Source organism: Tursiops truncatus, chromosome 12 (genome assembly GCF_011762595.2).
Source record: "Tursiops truncatus isolate mTurTru1 chromosome 12, mTurTru1.mat.Y, whole genome shotgun sequence".
NCBI lineage: Eukaryota > Metazoa > Chordata > Mammalia > Artiodactyla > Delphinidae > Tursiops > Tursiops truncatus.
This window is the reverse complement of record NC_047045.1, coordinates 7422311-7445786: the sequence shown is the minus strand read 5'-3', so window position 1 is coordinate 7445786 and position 23476 is coordinate 7422311. Positions and strand designations below refer to the sequence as shown.

The following is a 23476-nucleotide window of genomic DNA, read 5'->3' as shown; positions in this document are numbered from 1 at the left end:
ATCATCTGGTCTCCTAAGACAGACTTGGAGGCTACATTTGCTTAGCTGGTTGGGTGTGGGATTCTGGGGAACATGGTTGAGATCAGCACTACAGGTTGGCCTCATCTACTTGCTTGGAGTCCTGTTAATAGTAGCCCTTGTTAAATGCTATCTGAGACAGATTGAAAGTTTGGTCCCAGCCTCTTTTGGTGAGGCCAATCCGAGAGGCTGAATGAGTGGTACACTCAGGAAAATTTGCCAGAAGCTCAGACGGTAGAGCAAGAGGAGTGGCTGTTTCGGGGAGACTATGGGTCTTCCCATGGGTCTTGCATGTTTCTGTGTATCTTGTGAGGGAAGTACTAACTGCCCTTTCATTCTGAACTATCTTTTTAAGGATATTTGTATAAGAAAGCCCTTCCTCTGGGGCACAAAAACAGTTGCACCTTTCAGGATAGATTAGGGTTTCTAGGCTCCACATCCAGTGTTCCTTTACTTCTCAAAAGTTGACTTTAATAATGGATTAGAATATATAAAGCTTCTGTTCATGTCTGCAGTATAGTGAACAGAAGGTAGAATTCTTCAACTAAGGTGATAATTCCAGCTGCCCACAAAAAACATGTTTCTCAAACTGAATTTAAAAAAATATCAGGGACAATAAGTGATATCAGAACCGCCATTCTGAAATTGAAAAATTTCAACATGGGAGGCGAATCCCTGCCCTAAAGTAATTAGCTTCAGCTGGAAAGAGAGAATCTACTCTTCATTATGATGTTCAAGTTGATGATTTTGTATTTTCCTATAGATATTTTAACTGTAGGATTTGGTGATATTTTGTTTTCATAATATGTCTGTCAATGAAAAATATTTGTTTCCTCTGCCTATGAAGAGGAAATATTTATTGGGTCCCTACACTGCACCAAGTACTTTTAGTCTCTGGGGCTACAGCTGTATATAAGTTAGACCAGGCTCTGTCCTCATGGAGGTTTTACTAGAGGTAAAAAAGAAAATAGTTCAATTTAGTTTACATTTACTAGTTTTCTCAGGTGAAAGAATTCTACCCATAAAGATGACTATACAAAAGTTCTCTTTGAACATTTCTCAGCAAGTACTTCATAAAGGCCTCATTCCCATTGATGTTCATTCCTATTGATATTTTTGCCACTGAATAGTAATATAATAGTGATAAGAATACCTGCTAAAAGTTAAACAGTACTTACTAAGAGCCAGTCATTATTCAAAAGATTTTACATGTACCATTTAATCTAATCATCACTACAACACTGTGCAAAAAGAAATATTATCTCATTTTTAGAGGATGAAACTAGGGCACAGAAAATTCAACTAACATGGTGAGGTTCAAAGCCACTGTCTGGATCCAGGGTCTGCATAACTCTTAAGCTATAATGCATGGATTTTTGGTTAGCTAAAACCAATGGAATGGTTAATTGTAATGAATATAATTCAAATACTTTTAGAGAGCAATCATTTTAAAATACCACCTTATAGATCAATGTAAGGTTTCTACCAAATTTTTTTAAATGTTTAAACAGAGTAGAATTGAATTAAACTAATTTCTGTGTAGATTTATGACTTAAGTACATGTTTTTCTGCATATAATTTTTCAAAAGTCTTATCCATTTTATAATTTTCTAATGGCATTTGAGATACATTTTAAGGTATTTTTCTAGGTTGCTGAGCATCTCAACTTGAAATAAAATAGCTCTTTCATAACAGTACTAAATTGCCAGTGTATAGCACTTTTAGGAAAGAAAGTTTTACTGTTGAGTTTTAAAATGCATAATTTAGAATTTTGGTGAAAACAATTTGAAATGTTTTTTGAAACAGAAGCAAACTATAAACAGGAGGGCAGAAGGAGTTATTCTCAAACCATTCATCTAATGAAAAATACATAAATCACCTCCTTGTCAAATGAGCCGATGGTAGGTTTTTCCAAAACATAAATCTTCTCTGAGGCTAAACATAAATCTTCCTAGGGCCTTAAGCATCAACTCCCCTACATTTCTGCACAGACTCAATAAAAATAGATTTATAGTATAGAAACACCCTCTATTTTAATCAACTAATTTATTTATGTAAGCCTTTTGCCCACAAATTTTAAAAAGCATTAATTTAAAAAAAATATTTCAACTGCCTTCTTTCTACTGATCCACTAGTACCCTAAAAATCCCAATATTGGCCTGGATCACCAGTTTCAGAAAGTTAACAAGAATTAACTATGAATTATGTAACTTTACTAGATTAATATTATTAATTCAAATTCAGGCAATCCATAGAAAGACCATATAAATAACAGATTTTGAAATGTAAGGAATTCAAAATAATCTTAAATTGAATTGCCTGTCACTTACTATGCTATAGTACATATTTTAATAGGTAAATATAAATATGTATAATTCATAAATGCTATAGAACATGTATTTATTCTGATAAGAACAGAAAGAGAAATTATGTTCTATGGGCATTTAACAAGAATTTTTCTACTTCATTCACCTAAAAAGAAATAGTTATAGTTCCTTAGCAATTTTAATAAGAAAGCATCATTTAGTATTTGAGGCTGTGATTTAAATGTATTCAAAGTAAATAACTTTAAATTACAGCATGAAAATTCTAGCAAAAAAATTACTTTCTCTGAAATAATGTTTTTGTGTAGGGTCAACAGAACTACTGTTCTGTTGTGTACCAATACTTGTACACTATTTGTATATTAATTGCAAACGATCAGTTTATAAAATGATCAGCTTTAACCATCTGGTTGCTTTTTCTTAAACCAAATAGGTCCCAAGAAGGCAGTGACAATGAGTATTTCTGTGTCCCCAGATATCTAGTGTCTGATATATAATTAGCATTCGAATAAGTAAAAGTAGGTAAAAAGGGAAGGAGAAGCTAGGGAAGGGACCAGGTCATCTACTGAACTGATTTTGTATCTTGTACACACTAATTTAGAAAATAGCCTTATTCCTTAGGTGAATACTATATGATCTCTTGTGCATTAGGGCCATCTGTTAATTTGTGTCATTTGATCTATAAATGACCAGCTGAGATTGTCTCTCAGTTACTTTTGGTATTTAAGGTAGTTTTTATAGGGTGAAGTCTGTGCCCCGCCCCCGTGCCTATAGCTCACATAAGCTGGATTTATCTGGGCCCCAGGGCTGCATTTAAAGTATCATTTAGTGAGCATGCCTAAGACACTTCTGCTGTTGATTGACTTAACCTTTGGCTTCTGTGTAAACATTTGGTGCCATCTGGGTGAGAATTTAATGACTCCCCAAAGGGACATGGCCAGAGCCACATAGGCATTTTCCTGGGAACTAAAATAAGTGGATACATTGAAGTAGCACTGCTGCACCTTCCTTCACCTGTCGCTTCTGACATGAGGTGCAAAGCCCAGAAGAGACAAGAAGGAAGGAGACAGAGGTGTCAGCCTACTGCCTCATTTCAGTAACAGTCGCTGCCTTGTTTCTGGAGCTTCAGCAAAACTTTACTGAAAAAACAGTAGTATATTATCTAGTGGAGGAGAAGTTGGTAATAGTAAGGATATAAAACATACACAACAATTTTTAAAAGTTTTATATATAAAGAAGTACTACATTTACACAAAATTAAGATTTTAACAACAAATGATGAAGAATAAAGAAATGTACTTTTTATACCTGCATATTTAAATGTAAGGGTTTATATCTAATATTTAAATGTAAAGAAAAAGCTAAGGTAAAATGTCATAATTCAAATAACGTGAATAAACCATAAAATACCTACATTTAATAGAGGATTATTAGGTCAAAATCTTGGTGATTTCAGAATAATTTATCAGAATCTATTTTTAACATAAATTTACATTATGCTCTTAGAATAAACTGTATTTTGATCAAACAAGTTTGGATGTTATTATAATAAGTTTTCCTTATTCAGTGTTGGTTTTAACTCACATGAATACATATCTTCTTTGTAAGTTATAAATACCAACAGAAAAGACATTTCAAATTCATCAGTAACTCATTTTTTCCCCCGGATTTATTGGGATACAATTGACATATCACACTGTGTAAGTTTAAGATGCACAACGTGATGATTTGAGATGTGTATCTATAGTGAAATGATTACCACAATAAGGTTAGTTAATAGCTCCATCATCTCACATAGACACCCTTCTTTTGCACGTCTGGTGATAACATTTAAGATCTAGTCTTTTACTCACTTTCAGGTATATAATACAGCATTGCTAACTAGAGTCACCATGCTGTATATTAGATCTCCAGAACTTATTCATCATAAAACTAGAAGTTTGTACATTTTGACCAACATTTCCCTATTTCCCCCACCCTCCACCCCTCCCAACCACTATTCTACTATCTGTTTCTATGAATTCAGCTTTTTTATCTTCTGCATACAAGTGGGAACATATAGTATTTGTCCTTCTGACTTATTTCATTTAGCATAATGACCTGAAGTACCATCCATACTGTCACAAGTGACAGGATTTCTTTCTTTTTATGGCTGAATAATTTTGTAAGTGTGTGTGTGTGTGTGTGTGTGTGTGTGTGTGTGTGTGTGTGTATCTCCATGTTCTTTATCCATTCATCCCTTGATGGACACTTGTTAGGTTGTTTCCATGTCCTGGCTATTTGTGAATAGTGCTGCAATGAGCATGGAAATGCAGATATTCCTTTGAAATACAGTTGACCCTTTAACAACACAGGGGTTAGGAGTGCAGTCAAATATCAGTGTATAACTTTACAGCCAACCCTCAGTATCCATGGTTCCATATCCTTGGATTCTACCAACCATGGCTCATATAGTAAATTCACATATAAATGGGAATTCATGCAATTCAAACCTGGGTTGTTCAAGGGTCAACTGTAATGACTGCATTTCTTTGGGATATATACTCAGAATTTGGATTGCTAAATCATATGGTAGTCTTATTTTTAATTTTTTTAAGGATCCTCCATACTGTTTTCCATAGAGGCTGCACCAGTTTACATTCCCACCAACAGGGCACAGGGCTCCCTTTTCTCCACATCCTCGCCAACACTTGTTATCTCTTGTCTTTTTGATAGTAGTCCTACTGACAGGGGTGAGGTGATATCTCATTGTGGTTTTGATTTGCATTTCCCTGATGACTGGCAATGTTGAACATCTTTTCATGTACCTGTTGGCCAAATGAATGTCTTCTTTGGGAAAATATCTATTCAGGTCCTTTGCTCATTTTAAAATGTGATTAATTTGGGCTTTTTGCTGTTGAGTTAAATGAGTTCCTAATATATTTTGTATATTAACCCTTTGTCAGATATACGGTTGTAAATATTTCTCCCATTCCATAGTTGCCTTTTCATTTTGTCCACTGTTTCTTTTGCTGTACAGAAACTTTTGAGTTTGATGTAGTCCACATTTTTATTTTTGCTTTTGTTGCTGTACTTATGGAGTCATAGTCAAAAATTCATTGCCAAGACCAATGTCAAGTAGATTTTCCTTATGTTTTCTTCTAGGAGTTTTATAGTTTCAGCTCTTACATTTAAGTCTTTAAATCATTTCAAGTTAATTTTTGTGAGTGGTGCAAGATAGGGGTCCAATTCAGTCTTTGGCATGTGATTATCCAGTTTTCCCCCAAATCATTTATTGAAGAGACTATATTTTCTCCAATGAGTGTTGTTGGCTCCCTCATCAAATATTGGTTGACGGTATATGCCTGGATTTATTTCTGGGCTCCCAGTTATGTTCCAGTGGTGTATGTGTCTATTTTTGTGACAGTACCAAGTACCATACTGTTTTGATTAATACAACTTTGTAATATAGTTAGAGGTCAAGAAGTGTGATGCCTCCAGCTTCATTCTTCCTTATCAGGATTGCTTTGGCTCTTTACAGTCTTTCATGATTTCATAAGAATGTTAGGATTTTTTTTCTATTTCTATAAAAAAATGCCATTAGAATTTTGATAGGGATTGCACTGAATCTATAGATGGCTTTGGGTAGTATGAACATTTTAACAATATTATTTCTTCCAATCCATGAACACAGCATGTATTTCTATTTGTTTGTGTTTTCTTCCATGTCTTTCACCAAAGTCTTGTAGTTTTCACTGCACATATCTTCTTCCTTCCTTGGTTAAATTTATTCCTAAAATGTTATTGTTGTTGATGCTATTGTGAATAGGATTGATTTCTTTATTTCTTTTTCAGATATTTTGTTAGTGTATAGAAATGAAACTGATTTCTGTGTGTTGATTTTGTATCCTGCAGCTTTACTGAATTTGTTGATTATTCCTAACAGTTTTTTGGTGGAGTCTTTAAAATTTTCTATATGTAAGATCTTGACATCTGCAAATAAAGAAAATTTTACTTTTTCTTTTCTGATTTGAATGCATTTTATTTCTTTTTTCTTCCCTAATTTGTCTGGCTAAGACTTCCAGTACTATGTTGAATAAGAGTGGGAAGAGTGGGCACACTTGTCTTATTCCTGATCTTAGAGGAAAAGCTTTCAACCTTCCACTGTTGAGTATGATGTTTGCTCTGGGCTTGTCATACATGCCCTTTATTATGTTGAGGTATGTTCCTTCTATAGCCAATTTGCTGAGGGTTTTTATCATGAAACATTGTTGAATTGTATCAAATGCTTTTTCTGTATCTATTGAGATGATCATATGATTTTCATCTTTCATTTTATTAATGTGGTATATCACACTATTTGATTTTTGTATGTTGAAACATCCTTGCATTTCAGGGATCACAGTGTATAATCCTTTTAATATGATGTTGAATTCGATTTGCTAGTATTTTTTTGAAAATTTTTGCATTTATAATCATCCAGGATATTGGTCTACAGTTTTCTTATAGTGTCCCTATCTGGCTTTAGTATCAGGGTAATGCTTGCTTCATGTTATGAGTTTGGAAATGTTTCCTCCTCTTAAATTTTTTGGAACAGTTTGAGAAGGAGTGGCATTAATTCTTTATATGTCTGGTATAATTCACCAGTGAAATATCTGGTCCTGGACTTTTCTTTATTGAGAGGTTTTTTATTACTGATACAATTTTTTCACTCATTATTAGTCCATTCAAATTTTCTATTTCTTCATGATTCAGTCTTGGTAGGAATTTATCCATTTCTTCTAGGCTGTCTGATTTGTTGGTGTATAATTATTCATAGTACTCTCTTATGATCCTTTTTATTTCTATTGTATTATTTGTAATGTCTCCTCTTTTATTTCTGATTTTATTTAGTCTTTTCTCTTTTTTCTTAGTTAGTCTAGCTAAAAGTTTGTCAAAAACCAGCTCTTAGTTTAATTGATCTTTTCTATTGTTTTTCTGGTCTCCATTTCATTTATCCCTGCTCTGATCATTGTTATTTTTTTGATTCTGCTAACTTTGGACCTTGTTTTTTCTTCCTTTCCTAGTACATTTAGGTGTAAAGTTAGGTTGTTTACTTGAGATCTTTCTTTTTTCTTAATGTAGGCATTTATAGCTATAAACATCTCTCTTAGAATTGCCTTTGCTTCATCCCATAAGTTTTGGTATGTTTTGTTTCCATTTTCACTTGTTTTAAGATATTTTTATATTTCCCTTTTAATTTTTGACCCATTGGCTGTACAGGAGTGTGTTGCTTAATTTCCACATATTTTTTAATTTTCCAGCTTTTCTATTTTTATTGATTTTAGTTTCAGACTGTCTTTTCTCCATTGTATATTCTTGCCTCCTTTGTTGTAGATTGACTGTAGGTGTGTGGTTTTATTTCTGGGTTCTTTATTCTGTTCCATTTGCCTATATGTCTGCTTTTGTGCCAATACCACAATGTTTTGATTACTGAAGGTTTGTAGTATTATCTGAAGTCTGGGAGGCTTATGCCTCCAGTTTTATTATTTTTCCTCAGGATTGCTTTGGCAATTCTGGGTCTTTTGTGGCTGCACATAAATTTTAGGATTATTGTTTTTAGTTCTGTGAAAAGTGTCATGGGTAATTTGATAGGGATTGCATTAAATTCGTATATTGCTTTGGGTAGTATGGCCATCTTAACAATACTAATTCTTTCAATCCAAGAGAAATGGATATCTTTCCATTTCTTTGAATCATCTTCAATTTCCTTTATCAATGTCTTATAGCTTTCACTGTATAGGTCTTTCACCTCCTTAGTTAGGTTTATATCTAAATTTTTTTTTGATGTGATTTTAAATGGGATTTTTGGGTTTTTTTTACTTTCTTTTTCTGGTATTTCATTGTTAGCGTAAAGAAATGCAATATATTTCTGTATATTAATTTTGTATCCTGCAACCTTGCTGAATTCTTTTATTAATTCTAATAGTTTTTGTGTGAAGTCTTTAGGGATTTCTATGTAGAGTATCATGTCATCTGCATATAATGACAATTTAATCTCTTCCCTTCCAACTTGGATCCTTTATTTCTTTTTCTTGTCTGACTGCTGTGGCTAAGTCTTCCAATTCTATGTTGAATAGAAGTAGTAAGAGTGGGCATCCTTGCTTGCTCCAGAAACTAACAGGAAGGGTTTCAGCTTTTCACCGGTAAGTTATAAGTTGGCTATGGGTTTGTCATAAATGGCTCTTATTATGTTGAGATATGTTCCCTCTATACCCACTTTGGTGAGAGTTTTTATCATGGATGAACGTTGAATTTTATCAAATGCCTTTTCTGTGTCTATTGAGATGATCATGTGGTTTTTGTCTTCTCTTTTGTTGATGTGATGTAATGCACTGGTTGATCTGAGTATGTTGAACCATCCTTGTGACCCTGAAATGAATCCAACTTGATCATGGTGTATGATACTTTTCATGTACTGTTAGATTCAGTTTGCTAATATTCTGTTGAGGAGTTTTGCATCTATATTCATCAAGGATATTCCTCTATAATTTTCTTTTTTTTTGCAGTGTCTTTCTCTAATTTTGGTTTCAGGGTGATAATGGCTTCATATAATGACTGTGGGAGCGGTCCCTCATTTCATTCTTTTGGAATAGTTTATGAAGGATAGATATAAATTCTTATTTGTTTATTTGGTAGAATTCCCCAGTGAGCCATCTGGTCCTGGGCTTTTGTTTACAGGGAGGTTTTTTTTTTTAATTACAGATTCTATTTCACTTCTAGTAATCAGTCTGTTCAAATGATCTGTTTCTTCTTGACTCAGCTTTGGCAGGCTATATGTTTCTAGAAACTTGTTCTTTTCTTCCAGGTTGTCCAATCTGTTGGCATATAACTGTTCATAGTATTTTCTCATGATGTTTTGTATTTCTGTGGTATTGGTAGTTATCTCTCCTCTTTCATTTCTCATTCTGTTTACTTGGGTCCTCTCTCTTTCCTTCTTGGTGAACCTGGCTAGAGGTTTGTCAATTTTATTTATCCTTTCAAAAAACCAGCTTGTAGTTTTATTGACCTTTTTTATTGTTTTTTATCTCAATTTTATTTATTTCCCCTCTGATCTTTATTATTTCCTTCTTTCTGCTGATTTTGGGTTTTGTTCTTCTTTTCCTAATTCTTTTAGGTGATAGGTTAGGTTGTTTACTTGATGTTTTTCTTGTTTCTTGAAGAGGGCCTGTATCCCTATGAACTTCCCTATTAGAACTGCCTTTGCTGTATCCCATAGATTTTTTAAAAACATCTTTATTGTAGTATAATTGCTTTACAATGGTGTTAGTTTCTGCTTTATAACAAAGTGAATCAGTTAAACGTATACATTTGTCCCCACCCCATAGATTTTTGTAAGGCTATGTTTTCATTGTTGTTTGTCTCAAAGTATTTTCTGATTTTTTCATTGACCCACTGGCTTTTTAATAGCATGATTATGATTAGTCTCCATGTAATGTTTTTTTTTCCTGTTTTTCTTTCTGTGGTTGATTTCTAGTTTCTTGCCATTGTGGTGAGAAAAGATGCTTGAAATAACTTCTATCCTCTTAAATGTGTTGATGCTTGTTTTGTGTCTTAGTATGTGGTCTATCCTAGAGAATGTTCCATGCACGTTTGAAAAGAATGTGTATTCTGGGGTTTCTGGATGTAGTTTCCTGTAGATATCAATTAAGTCCAACTGTTATATTGTGTCATTTAGGATCTCTGTTGCCTTACTGATTTCCTGTATGGAAGATTGGTCCATTGATGTCAGTGTGGTGTTAAAGTATGCCACTATTATTGTATTCCTGTCAATTTCTCCTTTTATGTCTGTTAGTATTTGTTTTATACATTTAGATGCTCCTATATTGGGTGCATATATGTTAATGAGTATAATATCTTCTTCTTGTATTGACCCCCTTATCAATATCTAATGCCATTCTTTGTCCTTTGTTATAGACTTTGTCTTAAAGTCTATTTTGTCTGATATGAGTATTGCTACCCCTGCTTTTTTGTTGTTTTCATTTGCATGAAATATCTTTTTCCACCCCCTTGCTTTCAATCTATGTGTGTTTTTCACCCTAAAGTGAGTCTTTTGTAGCAGCATATTATAGATTCTTGTTTTTTTTATCCAATCTGCCACTCAATGTCTTTTAATTGGAGCATTTAGTCCATTGACATTTAAAGTAATTATTGATAAGATGTATTTATTACCATTTTAAACCTTATTTTCCAGCTGATTTTGTAGTTCTTCTTTGTTCCTTTCTTTTTGGTTTTCCTTTTGTGGTTTGATGGTTTTCTTTTGTATTATGCTTGAGTGCCTTTCTTTTTGGTTTTTGTGAATCTGTTGTATGTTTTTGATTTGTGGCTACTCTGGTTTTCAAGTATGTTAACCCAGAACTATATTTACTTGCTTTAGACTGATAGTCATGTAAGTTCAGACACATTCTAAATATATATATATATATATATTTTTTTTACTCCCCTCTTCTGCATTTTGTGATTTTGATGTCCTATTTTACATCTTCATATTTATCTTTTTGCTGTTAATTGTAGTTATAATTGCTTTAACAACATTTTTTTATTGTTTTTTAATCTTTGCACTGGCTTATTTAAATGATGTTTAATCATTTTATATATTGGCCTATCCTATTGTGTTTTTCCCTTTCCTATAGATTCTTGCTTCTTTTATATTTAGAGAAGATCTTTAAACATTTCTTTTAGGTTAGCTTTAGTATTGCTGTATTCTTTCAGCTTCTGTCAGAGAAATTGTTTCTCCTTTTTTAAATGATAATATTGCTGGGTAGAGTATCCTAGGTTGCAGATTTTCCCCTTTCAGGACTTTGAATATATATTGACACTCCCTTCTGGCCTGCGAAGTTTCTGTAGAGAAATCAGCCTATGAGGGTTCCCTTGTAACTGACTCTTTGTTTTATTCTTGCTGACTTCAGAATCCTCTCTTTAACTTTTGCCATTTTAATTACGATATGTCTTGATATGGGTCTGTTTGGGTTCATCTTGTTCAGAACCCTCTGTGCTCCCTGTACCTGAATATCTCTTTCTTTATTTAGGTTTGGGAAGTGTTCAGCCATAATTTCTTCAAATACAATTTTTGATCCCTTTCTCTCTCTTTTTTTTTTCCTTCTGGAACTCTTATTACATGTAGGTTAGCACACTTTATATAATACCATAGATCTCGTATGTTTCTTTCATTTTTAAAAAATTTATTTATTTTAGGCTGCGTTGGGTATTCATTGCTGTGCGTGGGCTTTCTCTAGTTGTGGCAAGCGGGGGCTACTCTTCATTGTGGTGTGCAGGCTTCTCATTGCAGTGGCTTCTCTTGTTGCGGAGCACGGGCTCTAGGCGCGCGGTCTTCAGTAGTTGTGGCACATGGGCTCAATAGTTGTGCCTTGTGGGCTCTAGAGCACAGGCTCAGTAGTTGTGGCACAGGGGCTTAGTTGCTCTGTGGCATGTGGGATCTTCCTGGACCAGGGCTCAAGCCCATGTCCCCTGCATTGGCAGGTGGATTCTTAACCACTGTGCCACCAAGGAAGCCTTCATTTGTTTTTCATTTGTCTTTCTGTGTGCTGTTCTGATTGGGTGATTTCCATTATTCTATCTTCCAAATCACTAATTTGTTCTTCTGCATTATTCAGTCTGCTTTTAGCTCATTTTTTATCTCAGCAATTGTCTAATTTTGATTGTTTCTTCTTTATAGTTTTTAGTTCCTTGTTACAGTGATCTGCATTTCTATTGAAAATTTTTCTTAATTCCTTTAGCATTTTAATTACCTCCTTTTTGAACTCAGAGGTCTAGTAGACTGAAGAGGTATGTTTCATTAATTGTTTTTTAGGGGATTTCACTTGTTCTTTTTATTGAGAGTAGTTCCTCTGTTTCTTCATTTTACTTATATTTCTCTGACTCTATGAAGTGAGGAGAAACAGTTGTCTACTGTGGTCTTGGAGGGCTGTTTTTATGTCGGAGCATCCCTTTGTAGACTATGTAAGTCTAATATTTTTGCTGTGAGAACTGTTTTCATAACGGATGCCTGCCACATCTCTCCTCAGAGTGTACTGGCTGTTATCCCCTTGATAGAGGGTATGACTGGTGTCATGGTATCCAATTCCTGCCCTGCACGTTGGGTGGGGCCTCCTCTTTGCTCCGTGGCTGTCACAACCCTGTTGGAGGTGGGGTCTGCTCCCCAGTTGTTTCAGTAGAAGCCGTGAAGGTTGGGTTTGATAAGGCTCTGTTGACCTTAAGTGTGTGCTCTGTCCCAAGGAGGTGAGTGCTGAAGCAAGAGAAGCCCATGTGGTCACAGTGAACCTATGCACCACCTATTCAGGCGTCCACAGTTCTGCTCAGAAGCAGCCCAAGGTCACATCCCTTTCTCTGTTGTGTTTGTCCCAGACCTAGTGTAAGGCTGGCCCTGGGGATCAGGGTATTGTAGCTGCAGGAATTGAAGTGGTGTGCTGCCACCTGAGACCTAGGCCTCCTCTGTGGTAGGGCTCTCCCAGAGCCTCTCCCCCAGGATTCCAGCTCCAAGTTTTGTGTGAGGTGGGTGGAACTGAAGCATTCCTGCTGGGAAAGGAACCTCTGCACACTTCTCGCCAGGGCCTGTCCACTGGAGATGTGCCATTCTGTGGACAGTGCCCCCCACTGGTGTGCACACCAATGAAGTCTGCTGCTGCAGGGCCCACCTCTCACCTGCCCCCACTGTGGGAGTGCTGATTATGGGCTCAGGTGTCAGCCCCTGCCCCACAGTGCGTGCACGCACAAAGCCCGCCAATGGAGCAGTGCCCCGCGTGGGCAGGCTAATTGTGGGGGGTCCCTATGGTGGGCCCACACTCTGCCATATGTGCACTAACAACAGGCTCTGGGGTTAGGTCTGGACTACACTCCAGGCCCTGGGGGCTGTCTACACACAGCTAGACCGAGTCCTCTCCCAGCGTTCGTCCACAGAAGCCCAAGTTTCAGCTCCTACCTCCTCTGTATTCTAGCAGCTCCACCCAAAGTGCGTTTCAGGCTGGGAGGTGGGTAAGGTGGCAGCCATCACTACCAGTCTCTCTGTGCCCTGACTGCTAACAAGCCAGCACACACAGACTCCTCGTGGGCAGAGTCCAGGCCCGCTCCAGCTCCTCTATCTGTCCCGATGGACCCCCCAGCTAGTGAAGGGTTTCCAAGGGCGAGGGGCTGCCCATGCGGACCTTTCCTCTTTCACAGCTCCCTCCCAGGGGCACCTGTCCTGTCCCAATGCCTTTTTTATTTTGCGGGAATCTTTCTTCCAGCTTTGGCTGTGTAAGAGATCTTCTGCTAGATTTCAGTTGGTTTTCTGTGAGAATTGTTCCACCTGCAGTTGTATTTTTGATGTGTTTGTGGGGGGAGGTGAGCTCCACGTCCTCCTAATCTGCCATCTTGACCTCCTACTTTAGCGTCTCTCTTATATCTTTAGATAAGTGTAAAGATCAGCTTGTATTCCTTTGGTGTCTGCCAGCTGAACAGGGCAAAGGGACATCTACAAGGTGCTACCTGGCAGAAAGATGTCAGCTGTCACTAAAAATCCACAAGATAGATAGAGTCCAATATAATATTCTGGCTGAGGGGTCAAATTTGCTTATCGGGTGAAATGATACAGATAGAGATTGCATTTTGGTCTTCAAACACAAGTTGAAAACAACTAGGTAATCAGATAACTACGTGGAATGATTGAGCACATAACTCAGTTGAAGAAAAGCAAGCATGTGATTTAAATAAAATGAGCAGGCTTAACTCGAAATCACTGTCAAATAATGTAAGAAACAAACTCCACAAATTATAAAAAATTGAATAATATGCATTTAAAGTCTCCTCTCAAATAAATAGTTTTTATTTCCATCTTGAAAATCAAAGCTTCACGCAGAGAATTCCAGTGTGAATTGAACTTGGATAGTCCTAAGAAAGTCATTTGTTTGGTTCCTTAGATTTTCCACTTATGAAGAGATATTTGCCCTTCAAGTGAGCATTGCAAAGATTGTCTGTGTAAGACATTATTAATATAGTGTTCATAATGACATTTTCAAGTACAAAGATAAATAGGAATGTTATCAAAGTCACACAGCCTTTGCGAGTCCTATGCTGCTCCGCTGGAAGACCCCCATCCAGATGCTAGACTTCTTTATACCTAACCTTCTATGATCACGACAGGTCTCGGAAAACTGATGATTTAAATTCTTAATTTATGTCATTAGATGATAGCAACATAAAATTCAAGAGACCTCAGGCTACACATGATCTTAATTAAAAGCTTTTCTTCTTTTCCATTAGGCTTAGTGTCATTCTCAGACCAAATCTTTAAGTTAAATGAGAAACCCTAACGGACGACGAAGAAAATCAGTAACAGCAAATTGTATCCAAATATAAAATCATTACATACTTATGATTAAATGTTTAATAAATGATGAACCATTTAATTGAGAACAATCCCATTATGTGCACATTATAAACTTTTCTCATAAATCTGTTTCTGAAATACTGACATTTCATCATGTGCAAATCTTAGAAGCAACTCACATAGGAAAAAACAACAGTCTTGAACAGGTTTTGGAGAATGTAACAGTTTAAATAGGTAGCTATATTTATACGTTGGGTGATTATAGTTTATTTTGTTCTTTTATAGTTTTTAGAGTAAATAGAACTGTCTCTGCTTCCATTAACTTTAAATGTCATGTTAAGGATGTATAATCAAACTTTTAAGGGGCAAAATTATGAACCACATGGAGGGTGGAGGAAATTGCTTAGGTTAGGTACTGCTTCCAGGCTTTTCTAGAACTACCTGCATGACCTCGGGTTAAGCCCTTCAGTGTTGTGGGCAGATGCCTCATCTTTAAAATCTGGAGGTTTGCCTAGATCTACTCAAGTCACTTTCAGTTCTCAAAATATCCAGTGGCTTAAATTCTGGTTTAATAATGATGTAATGTGAATAATAAACAGGTTTAACGTATTTGTTTTGAATTTTGACTTCAAGAATACTTACAGTTAAGGCTGGCGGTCCTGGAGGTCCCAGATCTCCCTAAAATAGATGAAAGAAAAGCTGCAATTACCAATAGTCCCTTTTTGCTCATGTTATTTATAAATTTTCTGAATGGATCAAAGCAATATCTAGATAAATCTGGAAGAAAAGTAGAATTTTACCTTGATAAAGGTCTCTGCACAATGAAAAATTGATCATGTGCTTTTAGCTCTCATGATATAAATATCGCCTTGTGCATCCCATGCTTTCTGCAGCGGCAGAACTTGTTTTGAAAAGCTAAAATAATCTAGTTTCTATTCTTTTGTCTACTAATCCAAAATTAGAATATCTCTTCAAATATGGTTACTTGCCAGTGGAGCAGCTGGAAATTGTCACAACGACAGATTATATTTCTGACAAAGTTAGCATGGGGATCAGAAGAAATAATAAGTGGGTCTCCCCACTTCATGCCTTCCAGCTGCAAGAGCAGTCCCACTGCCTCTTTTAAAGCTTTGCTGAACTGGCCTTGCACTTGCCAACAACTGTATGAGGCTTTGCCTATATTCATGTACTTTTAAATACTAATATTGCTTTGCTGACCTATGTGAATACAAATTACCAGGTGGATATACTGACAAACTATTCAAAATCTAAAAAATATAGTTAATCTAAAAGTTTATCATTTTCCAATTTATAAATATGTCACCTATATGCTTTATTGTATCAGCATCCTTATTTATTTCATGAGAACTCTTAGTCATTAAGATCAAGCATCACTGGGAAAGGCAAGATAGGGGTAAATGATTAAGAAGTACAAACTACTAAGCATGGAATAAATAAGCTACGAGGATATACTGTTCGGCACAGGGAATATAGCCAATATTTTACAATAACTTTAAATGGAGTATAATCTATAAAAATTTTGAATCACTATGCTGTACAACTGAAACTAATATAATATTGTAAATTAACTACACCTCAATAAGAGAAATTAAGTTTTTTTAAAAGGCAAGTCTTAGAATGTTAAATTTGACAGACTCTTAGGGACCCTCCATCTCAACAAAACTCCTCATTTTGCAGACAAATAAATTGAATCCTGGAGTGCCGTTGGTGAATTGAATAAAGTCTTGCTTAAAAAAAAGTCAAGCATCACTGCCATAATCCCCCTTCAAATGGACCTTGTGGAACCAACACCATGTGGCATGGGGCACTGGCATGCTGTATTCTCGTGTTGCGAGTACCTCTATGACGTTCTCTTTTTTCATCTAACATAATCACCTCAAAAGTGAGGACTTAGTCTTGTGTAATCGTTATTTTGGGAACAACTGAATAAAAATAACCGATAGCTGTTAAAGAACATTGATGGAGCTTAAATCAGTCATTGGGGACCAATTCGCAAAGTCAATTTTAATGTAGAGGTAAATATTGAAGATAGACAAAGATTTCTAAATGGGCTGAGAATGGAGAACAAAATACAGTGCAAAACGTCTACACGCACAATTGTCATCAAACTAGTATCATCCAAGGACCTTACTCAAAACAACTTTTGCTTTTTACTATCTCATAATTCTCTTTTCAAGGTCCCTGCCAATAGGCCACTATAAAATGACATATGAGGAAAGGTGTTAGGAAACGGGGCATTTAGATTAAGACTGAGATGCACAGTTAGCCTCCTTCCCCCCAAAGGTCGCCTGCTTCACCATTGTGGTAGCAGCTCAGTGCTATTGGCAAAGGTCTCCAGTACAGGACATGGCTGCTAATTTGGTGATGCAATACTTAATGCTGTTAAGCAAGGGAGAGAAAAGGGAAATCTTATAAACACAAATTAATGTCGACTAGCAATTGTGCATTTAATCTCCTCAAACTAATTAAATGAACCAAAAGGCTTTTCTTCTTGTTCAGATGCTTTTAACATAACAGCCTTTGGTTAATTTTAACAAAATTAACTTTTGGCAGTTAAACAGTATCAATGAAAAGTCACTTCATAGGTTCTCGGGGTTTTCTTAAGGAAAGATTGGCACTTTCCTGGGTGAATACGGTACCTTTTCTCCTTTGGGGCCAGGTGGACCACGCGGACCCACGTCACCTTTCAAACCCTGTGCAAAGAACACAGCCAATGTGATTTCTATATACAGTTCACAGAAAGCTGCAATTTCGAACAAGTCATTAGTCGCAAAATAAATCATAATTTACTGAACTCCCAAATCTCATCTTCAGTGTGTAGTATAGAAAAACTGGCTCTAAAATGATATACCACATCTGCGCTGTGGTGGGTACAGATACATTAAATCAGTGTGAGGCCGCAATACTGCATATTTGTGCAACTTTGCTTCCTGCTAAAATTACATTAATTCACCATCTGGGAGAACATCATTTAGGTCTATATGAGCTTCTAAGTATCCACTTGGGCTTAAATTCGTGGATGTTGTAAATACCTCTGATTTAGCATTGATTTGGCCTTTATAAAGCTTGCCCCCAAAATTCAAGATTTAAATCAAAAACATTTTTTCGTCTCTATCGAGAAATCTAATTGTGGGGAGGGGAAGGGATGAAGGATGTATTCTTTTCCCATCCCTCACAAAGCTGGAGCTAAAATGCAATCTCTCTCCTGTTTTAAAGTCTGGTTTAGTTTTCTAGCTCCTATTTCTTTTTTTTACCTGGATTTATAAAGCTATCAAATAAAACTATATAAGACATAGAGAGCATATCAGATAAATATATTCATGAGTCTTCTGAACTCTTGGGTGTTTTAGTAGGTATTTGGTTGATCCGATTCAGAAATGACAGCTGTGAGGAACACCACAATAGATTTCACTGGAGGAGATCAGTGCTACAGTTGAATGTATTCACAGTGTAAACAGAAAGAAAATTAGATAGACACGTCCCAACTGTATGGTAAATAGGAATAAATATCTCTTCTCAGCCTTAATTTAACACATTGGGTGAGGGAAGAACAATAATGGAAAAAAGAAATATTCTGAAGCCACAGAAGGCACAGTAAATCCAAGCATCTTACTGTTCCTAGCTGAGGCATCCAGCTCTTACTGTTCTGACATTTTGTGGTGAATAAACAATGCCAAATGCCATCACTTGTAGCTACTCGATGTAGAAGCTGAGGATGAATTTAAAGCAACAAAAGTAAACGAGATATTTAAAATAATCTTGTTACAAAGAATATGTGAAAACTGTAGCCTTATACTTTAAGAAAAAAAATTTAATGGGTGAAAACATCTATTCAATCATTGGTTAAAACAAACACCTTTGTGGTGCATAAACAACTTTGTGGATAAAATTCATAGCTATGTTCCTTCCATCATTACCTCCAGGTATTTATAGAACAAGGATGAGTGAAAAATTAAATCATATTTGAGATGTGATATTCTCTTTATTATTTGAAATACCCATTCTTTCCCAAATCAAGCAACACATACTCTATTTATACATGCCTCTGGAGTAAAACTTGGCATCAACATATTCTGAACACTTGTGGAAAGAAAACAGCTATTTCTGTGATTACGGTTTATTCTTAGTTTGCTCATGCATTTATTCAGTAGACATTTACTGGATACCCTCTGTGCAGTCACCCCTACAGTTGTCAGATCTGTACTGCCCGATAGGTGGCCCTGGGCCTCATGTAGCTTTTCACCCTTGAAACGTGGCTAGTCTGAATGGAAATGTGCCGTGAGTGTGCAATACCATCGGGGTTTCAATATTTGGTACAAAAAAGAATGTACAGTAGCTCATTAATAATTTTTCTGTTGATTACGTATTGAAAAGATAACATTGTGGATATGGGATTAAATAAGATATATTATTAAAATTAGTTTCACCTGTTTCTTTTTACTTTTTACAATGTGGCTATAACAAAGTATAGTATATTTACCTTTGTCTTGAAATTATAATATTACATTTTAAAATATAATATATTATACTTTATTGGTATTAGAGAGTGTTATTGAGAGACACAAAAAAGAACAGGAAGTTGACAAAGACCCCCTCCTTAACGAAACTTGAGCCAGGACTCAACTTCGGCCCCATCCTGTCTGTCCTTGGCTTGCTTGGCCCAGTTTTAGCAAGAATCTTGTTAAGTCAGTTTAGAAAGAATTCCCCAGCCTTGATACCTGATCAAGTCCCTCATCCCCCTCTTTGATGCATAAGTCTTTGGTGTGCCTTTAGCAAGAATCCTCTTAAGGCAGTTTAGAGAAAATCCCCCAGCCTTGATGTCTGCTCTTAGTAATATTCCATTCGCTGACTACATCGCTCTACTCCTTTGCTATAAATTCCCACTCATCCTTGTTGTATTCAGTTGAGCCCAATCTCTCTTCCCTATTGCAATACTCATATTGCAATAATCTTGAATTAAAAATCTTCTTTACCATTTTAACAAGTATCATAATAATTTTTTCGATAACAAAGTCAGGATTCCTGCCCCAATGGAATTCACGTTATAGAGGAGGGTGACCGACAATGAACAGGTCCACGGGCTGAATGTGATGAGTGTGGGGCAGACGCTGCTATTTCAGTGAGGGTAGTGGTTGGAAACGGGCTCTGGGTGGAGGAGATGTTTGTTTCACAGGATCCAGTCATGCAGTGATCCTGGAAAAAAGTGTTGGGGCAAGCGGAGGGACGGGTGGGTGAGGCAACAGCAAGCACAAAAGCCCTCTAGGTGGAAGGAGTGTCATGAGCTGGTAAGGAGGTAAAGAGCAGGAGATGAAATCAAGGTTAGTCAAGGGTCACAGCACATAGAGAACTGCAGGCCCTGGAGAGAAGCATGGGTTTTGTTCTAAGTGCAAGGGGAAGCCACTTAGGGTTTTAGCCTAGAAATGGCATGATTTGACTGTGTTTCCAAAAAAAGATAGTTTTGGCTACAACATGAAAGTAGATTGTACACAGCAAAAGCAGAAGCAGAAAAGGGGGTCTTGCAGCTTTGCAAACAAGAGAGCAAGATGGCTGAGGATGGACTTGCAGAAGCGCTGGAGGTAGGGCCAGGGAAAGGGAGGGACCAAGGCTGATGTGTACTTGGCTTAAGTGACTGGCTATTCCACTCACTGACCACATCTCTCTATTCCTTAGCCATAAATCCCCACTCATCCTTGTATTCAGAGTTGAGCCCAATCTCTCTTCCCTATTGCAATACTCATATTGTGATAATCTTCAATTAGAAGCCTTCTTTATCATTTTAAAAAACCCTCAGAACAGGAGAAAGTATTTGCAAATGAAGCAACTGACAAAGAATTAATCTCCAAAATGTACAAGCAGCTCATGCAGCTCAATATCAAAAAAACAAACAACCCAATCCCAAAGTGGGCAGAAGACCTAAACAGACATTTCTCCAAAGAAGATATACAGATTGCCGACAAACACATGAAAGGATGATCAACATCACTAATTATTAGAAAAATGCAAATCAAAACTACAATGAGGTATCACCTCATACCAGTCAGAATGGCCATAATCAAAAAATCTACAAACAATAAATGCTGCAGATGGTGTGGAGAAGAGGGAACGCTCTTACACTGTTGGTGGGAATGTAAATTGATAGAGCCATTATGGAGAACAGTATGGAGGTTCCTTAAAAAAGTAAAAATAGGGCTTCCCTGGTGGCACAGTGGTTGAGAGTCCGCCTGCCGATGCAGGGGACACGGGTTCGTGCCCCGTTCCGGAAGGATCCCACATGCCGAAGAGTGGCTGGGCCCATGAGCCATGGCCGCTGAGCCTACGCGTCTGGAGCCTGTGCTCCGCGGCGGGAGAGCCCACAGCAGGGAGAGGCCCACGTACCGCAAAAAAAAAAAAAAAAACTAAACTAAAAATAAAGTTACCATATGATCCAGCAATCCCACTCCTGGGCATATACCCTGAGAAAACCATAATTCAGAAAGAGTCATGTACCACAATGTTCATTGCAGCTCTATTGACAATAGCCAGGACATGGAAGCAACCTAAGTGTCCATCAACAGATGAATGGATAAAGAAGATGTGGCACATATACACAATGGAATATTACTCAGCCATAAAAAGAAATGAAACTGAGTTATTTGTAGTGATGTGGATGGACCTAGAGTCTGTCATACAGAGTGAAGTAAGTCAGAAAGAGAAAAACAAATTCTGTATATGCTAACACATATATATGGAATCTAAAAAAAAAAAAAAGATTCTGAAGAACGTAGGGGCATGACAGGAATAAAGACGCAGACGTAGAGAATGGACTTGAGGACATGGGTAGGGGGAAGGGTAAGCTGGGACCGAAATGAGAGAGTGGCATGGACATATATACACCACCAAATGTAGAATAGCTAGCTAGTGGGAAGCAGTCACATAGCACAGGGAGATCAGCTCTGTGCTTTGTGAACACTTAGAGGGGTGGGATAGGAAGGGTGGGAGGGAGGGAGATGCAAGAGGGAGGAGATATGGGGATATATGTATATGTATAGCTGATTCACTTTGTTATAAAGCAGAAACTAACACACCATTGTAAAGCAATTATACTGCAATAAAGATATTAAAAACAAAAAGCCTTCTTTACCATTTTAACAACGGTCAGAGTGCCATTTACTGCTGAGAAATTTACTAAAAAGAGGTATTCTCTCTTCTTGCTGGTAGAACATCATCCCGAGAAAAAACAAACATGAAGAAAGAAATGGTGGAGAAAGACATCAACTTTCTATTTATGCAACCAATATTATGGAACATCTACACACATGCAAGACTGAACCCAGTACTCCTACGAAGAGATAAGTAGGAAGTCATTGTTTTATTTATTTACTTATTTATTTTTTGAATTTGATTTTTTATACAGAAGGTATCTACTAGTCATCCATTTCATACACATTAGTGTATACGTGTCAATCCCAATCTCCCAATTCATCCCACCACCAGTGCCCCCCGCACTTCCCCCCTTGGTGTCCATACATTTATTCTCTACATTTGTGTCTCTATTTCTTCCCTACAAACCAGTTCATCTGTACCACTTTTCTAGGTTTCACATATATGCGTTAATATACAATATTTGTTTTTCTCTTTCTGACTTACTTCACTCTATATGACAGTCTCTAGATCCATCCACGTCTCAACAAATGACCCAATTTCGTTACTTTTATGGCTGAATAATATTCCATTGTATATATGTACCACATCTTCTTTATCCATTCATCTGTCGATGGGCATTTAGGTTGCTTCCATGACCTGGCTATTGTAAACAGTGCTGCAGTGAACATTGGGGTGCATGTGTCTTTTTGAATTATGGTTTTCTCTGGGTATGTGCCCAGGAGAGGGATTGCTGGATCACATGATAATTTTATTTTCAGTTTTATAACGAACCTCCATACAGTTCTCCATAGTGGCTGTATCAATTTACATTCCCACCAACAGTGCAAGAGGGTTCCCTTTGCTCCACACCCTCTTCAGCATTTTCTGTTTGTAGATTTTCTAATGATGCCCATTCTAACTGGTGTGAGGTGATACCTCATTGTAGTTTTGATTCGCATTTCTCTAATAATTAGTGATGTTGAGCAGCTTTTCATGTGCTTCTTGGCCACCTGTCTATCTTCTTTGGAGAAATGTCTATTTAGGTCTTCTGCCCATTTTTGGATTGGGTTGTTTGTTTTTTTAATATTGAGCTGCATGAGCTGTTTAAATATTTTGGAGATTAATTCTTTGTCCGTTGATTTGTCTGCAAATATTTTCTCGCATTCTGAGGGTTGTCTTTTCATCTTGTTTATGGTTTCCTTTCCTGTGCAAAAGCTTGGAAGTTGCATTAGGTCCCATTTGTTTATTTTTGTTTTTATTTCCATTTCTCTAGGAGGTGGATCCAAAAAGATCTTACTGTGATTTATGTCAAACAGTGTTCTTCCTATGTTTCCTCTAAGTGTTTTATAGTGTCCGGTCTTAGATTTAGGTCTCTAATCCATTTTGAGTTTATTTTTGTGTATGGTGTTAGGGAGTGTTCTAATTTAATTGTTTTACATGTAGCTGTCCAGTTTCCCCAGCACCACTTATTGAAAAGACTGTCTTTTCTCCATTGTATATCCTTGCCTCCTTTGTCATACATTAGCTGACCATAGGTATGTGGGTTTATCTCTGGGTTTTCTATCTTGTTCCATTAATCTATATTTCTGTTTTTGTGCCAGTACCATACTGTCTTGATTACTGTAGCTTTGTAGTATAGTCTGAAGTC

The 23476-nt window shown here is 36.7% G+C and overlaps 1 protein-coding gene across 1 annotated transcript in view; it reads right to left on the bottom strand.

The window, feature by feature from the left end:
- COL19A1 (collagen type XIX alpha 1 chain) overlaps positions 1-23476 on the bottom strand; it is a 327107-nt gene that overhangs the window by 141056 nt on the left and 162575 nt on the right. The window contains exons 14-15 of the mRNA XM_073789871.1: positions 17346-17399; positions 15328-15363 (exon numbers count right to left, since the gene is read on the bottom strand). Coding sequence (XP_073645972.1) covers positions 15328-15363; positions 17346-17399 — 90 coding nt within the window. The remainder of the gene's footprint in view (positions 1-15327; positions 15364-17345; positions 17400-23476) is intronic.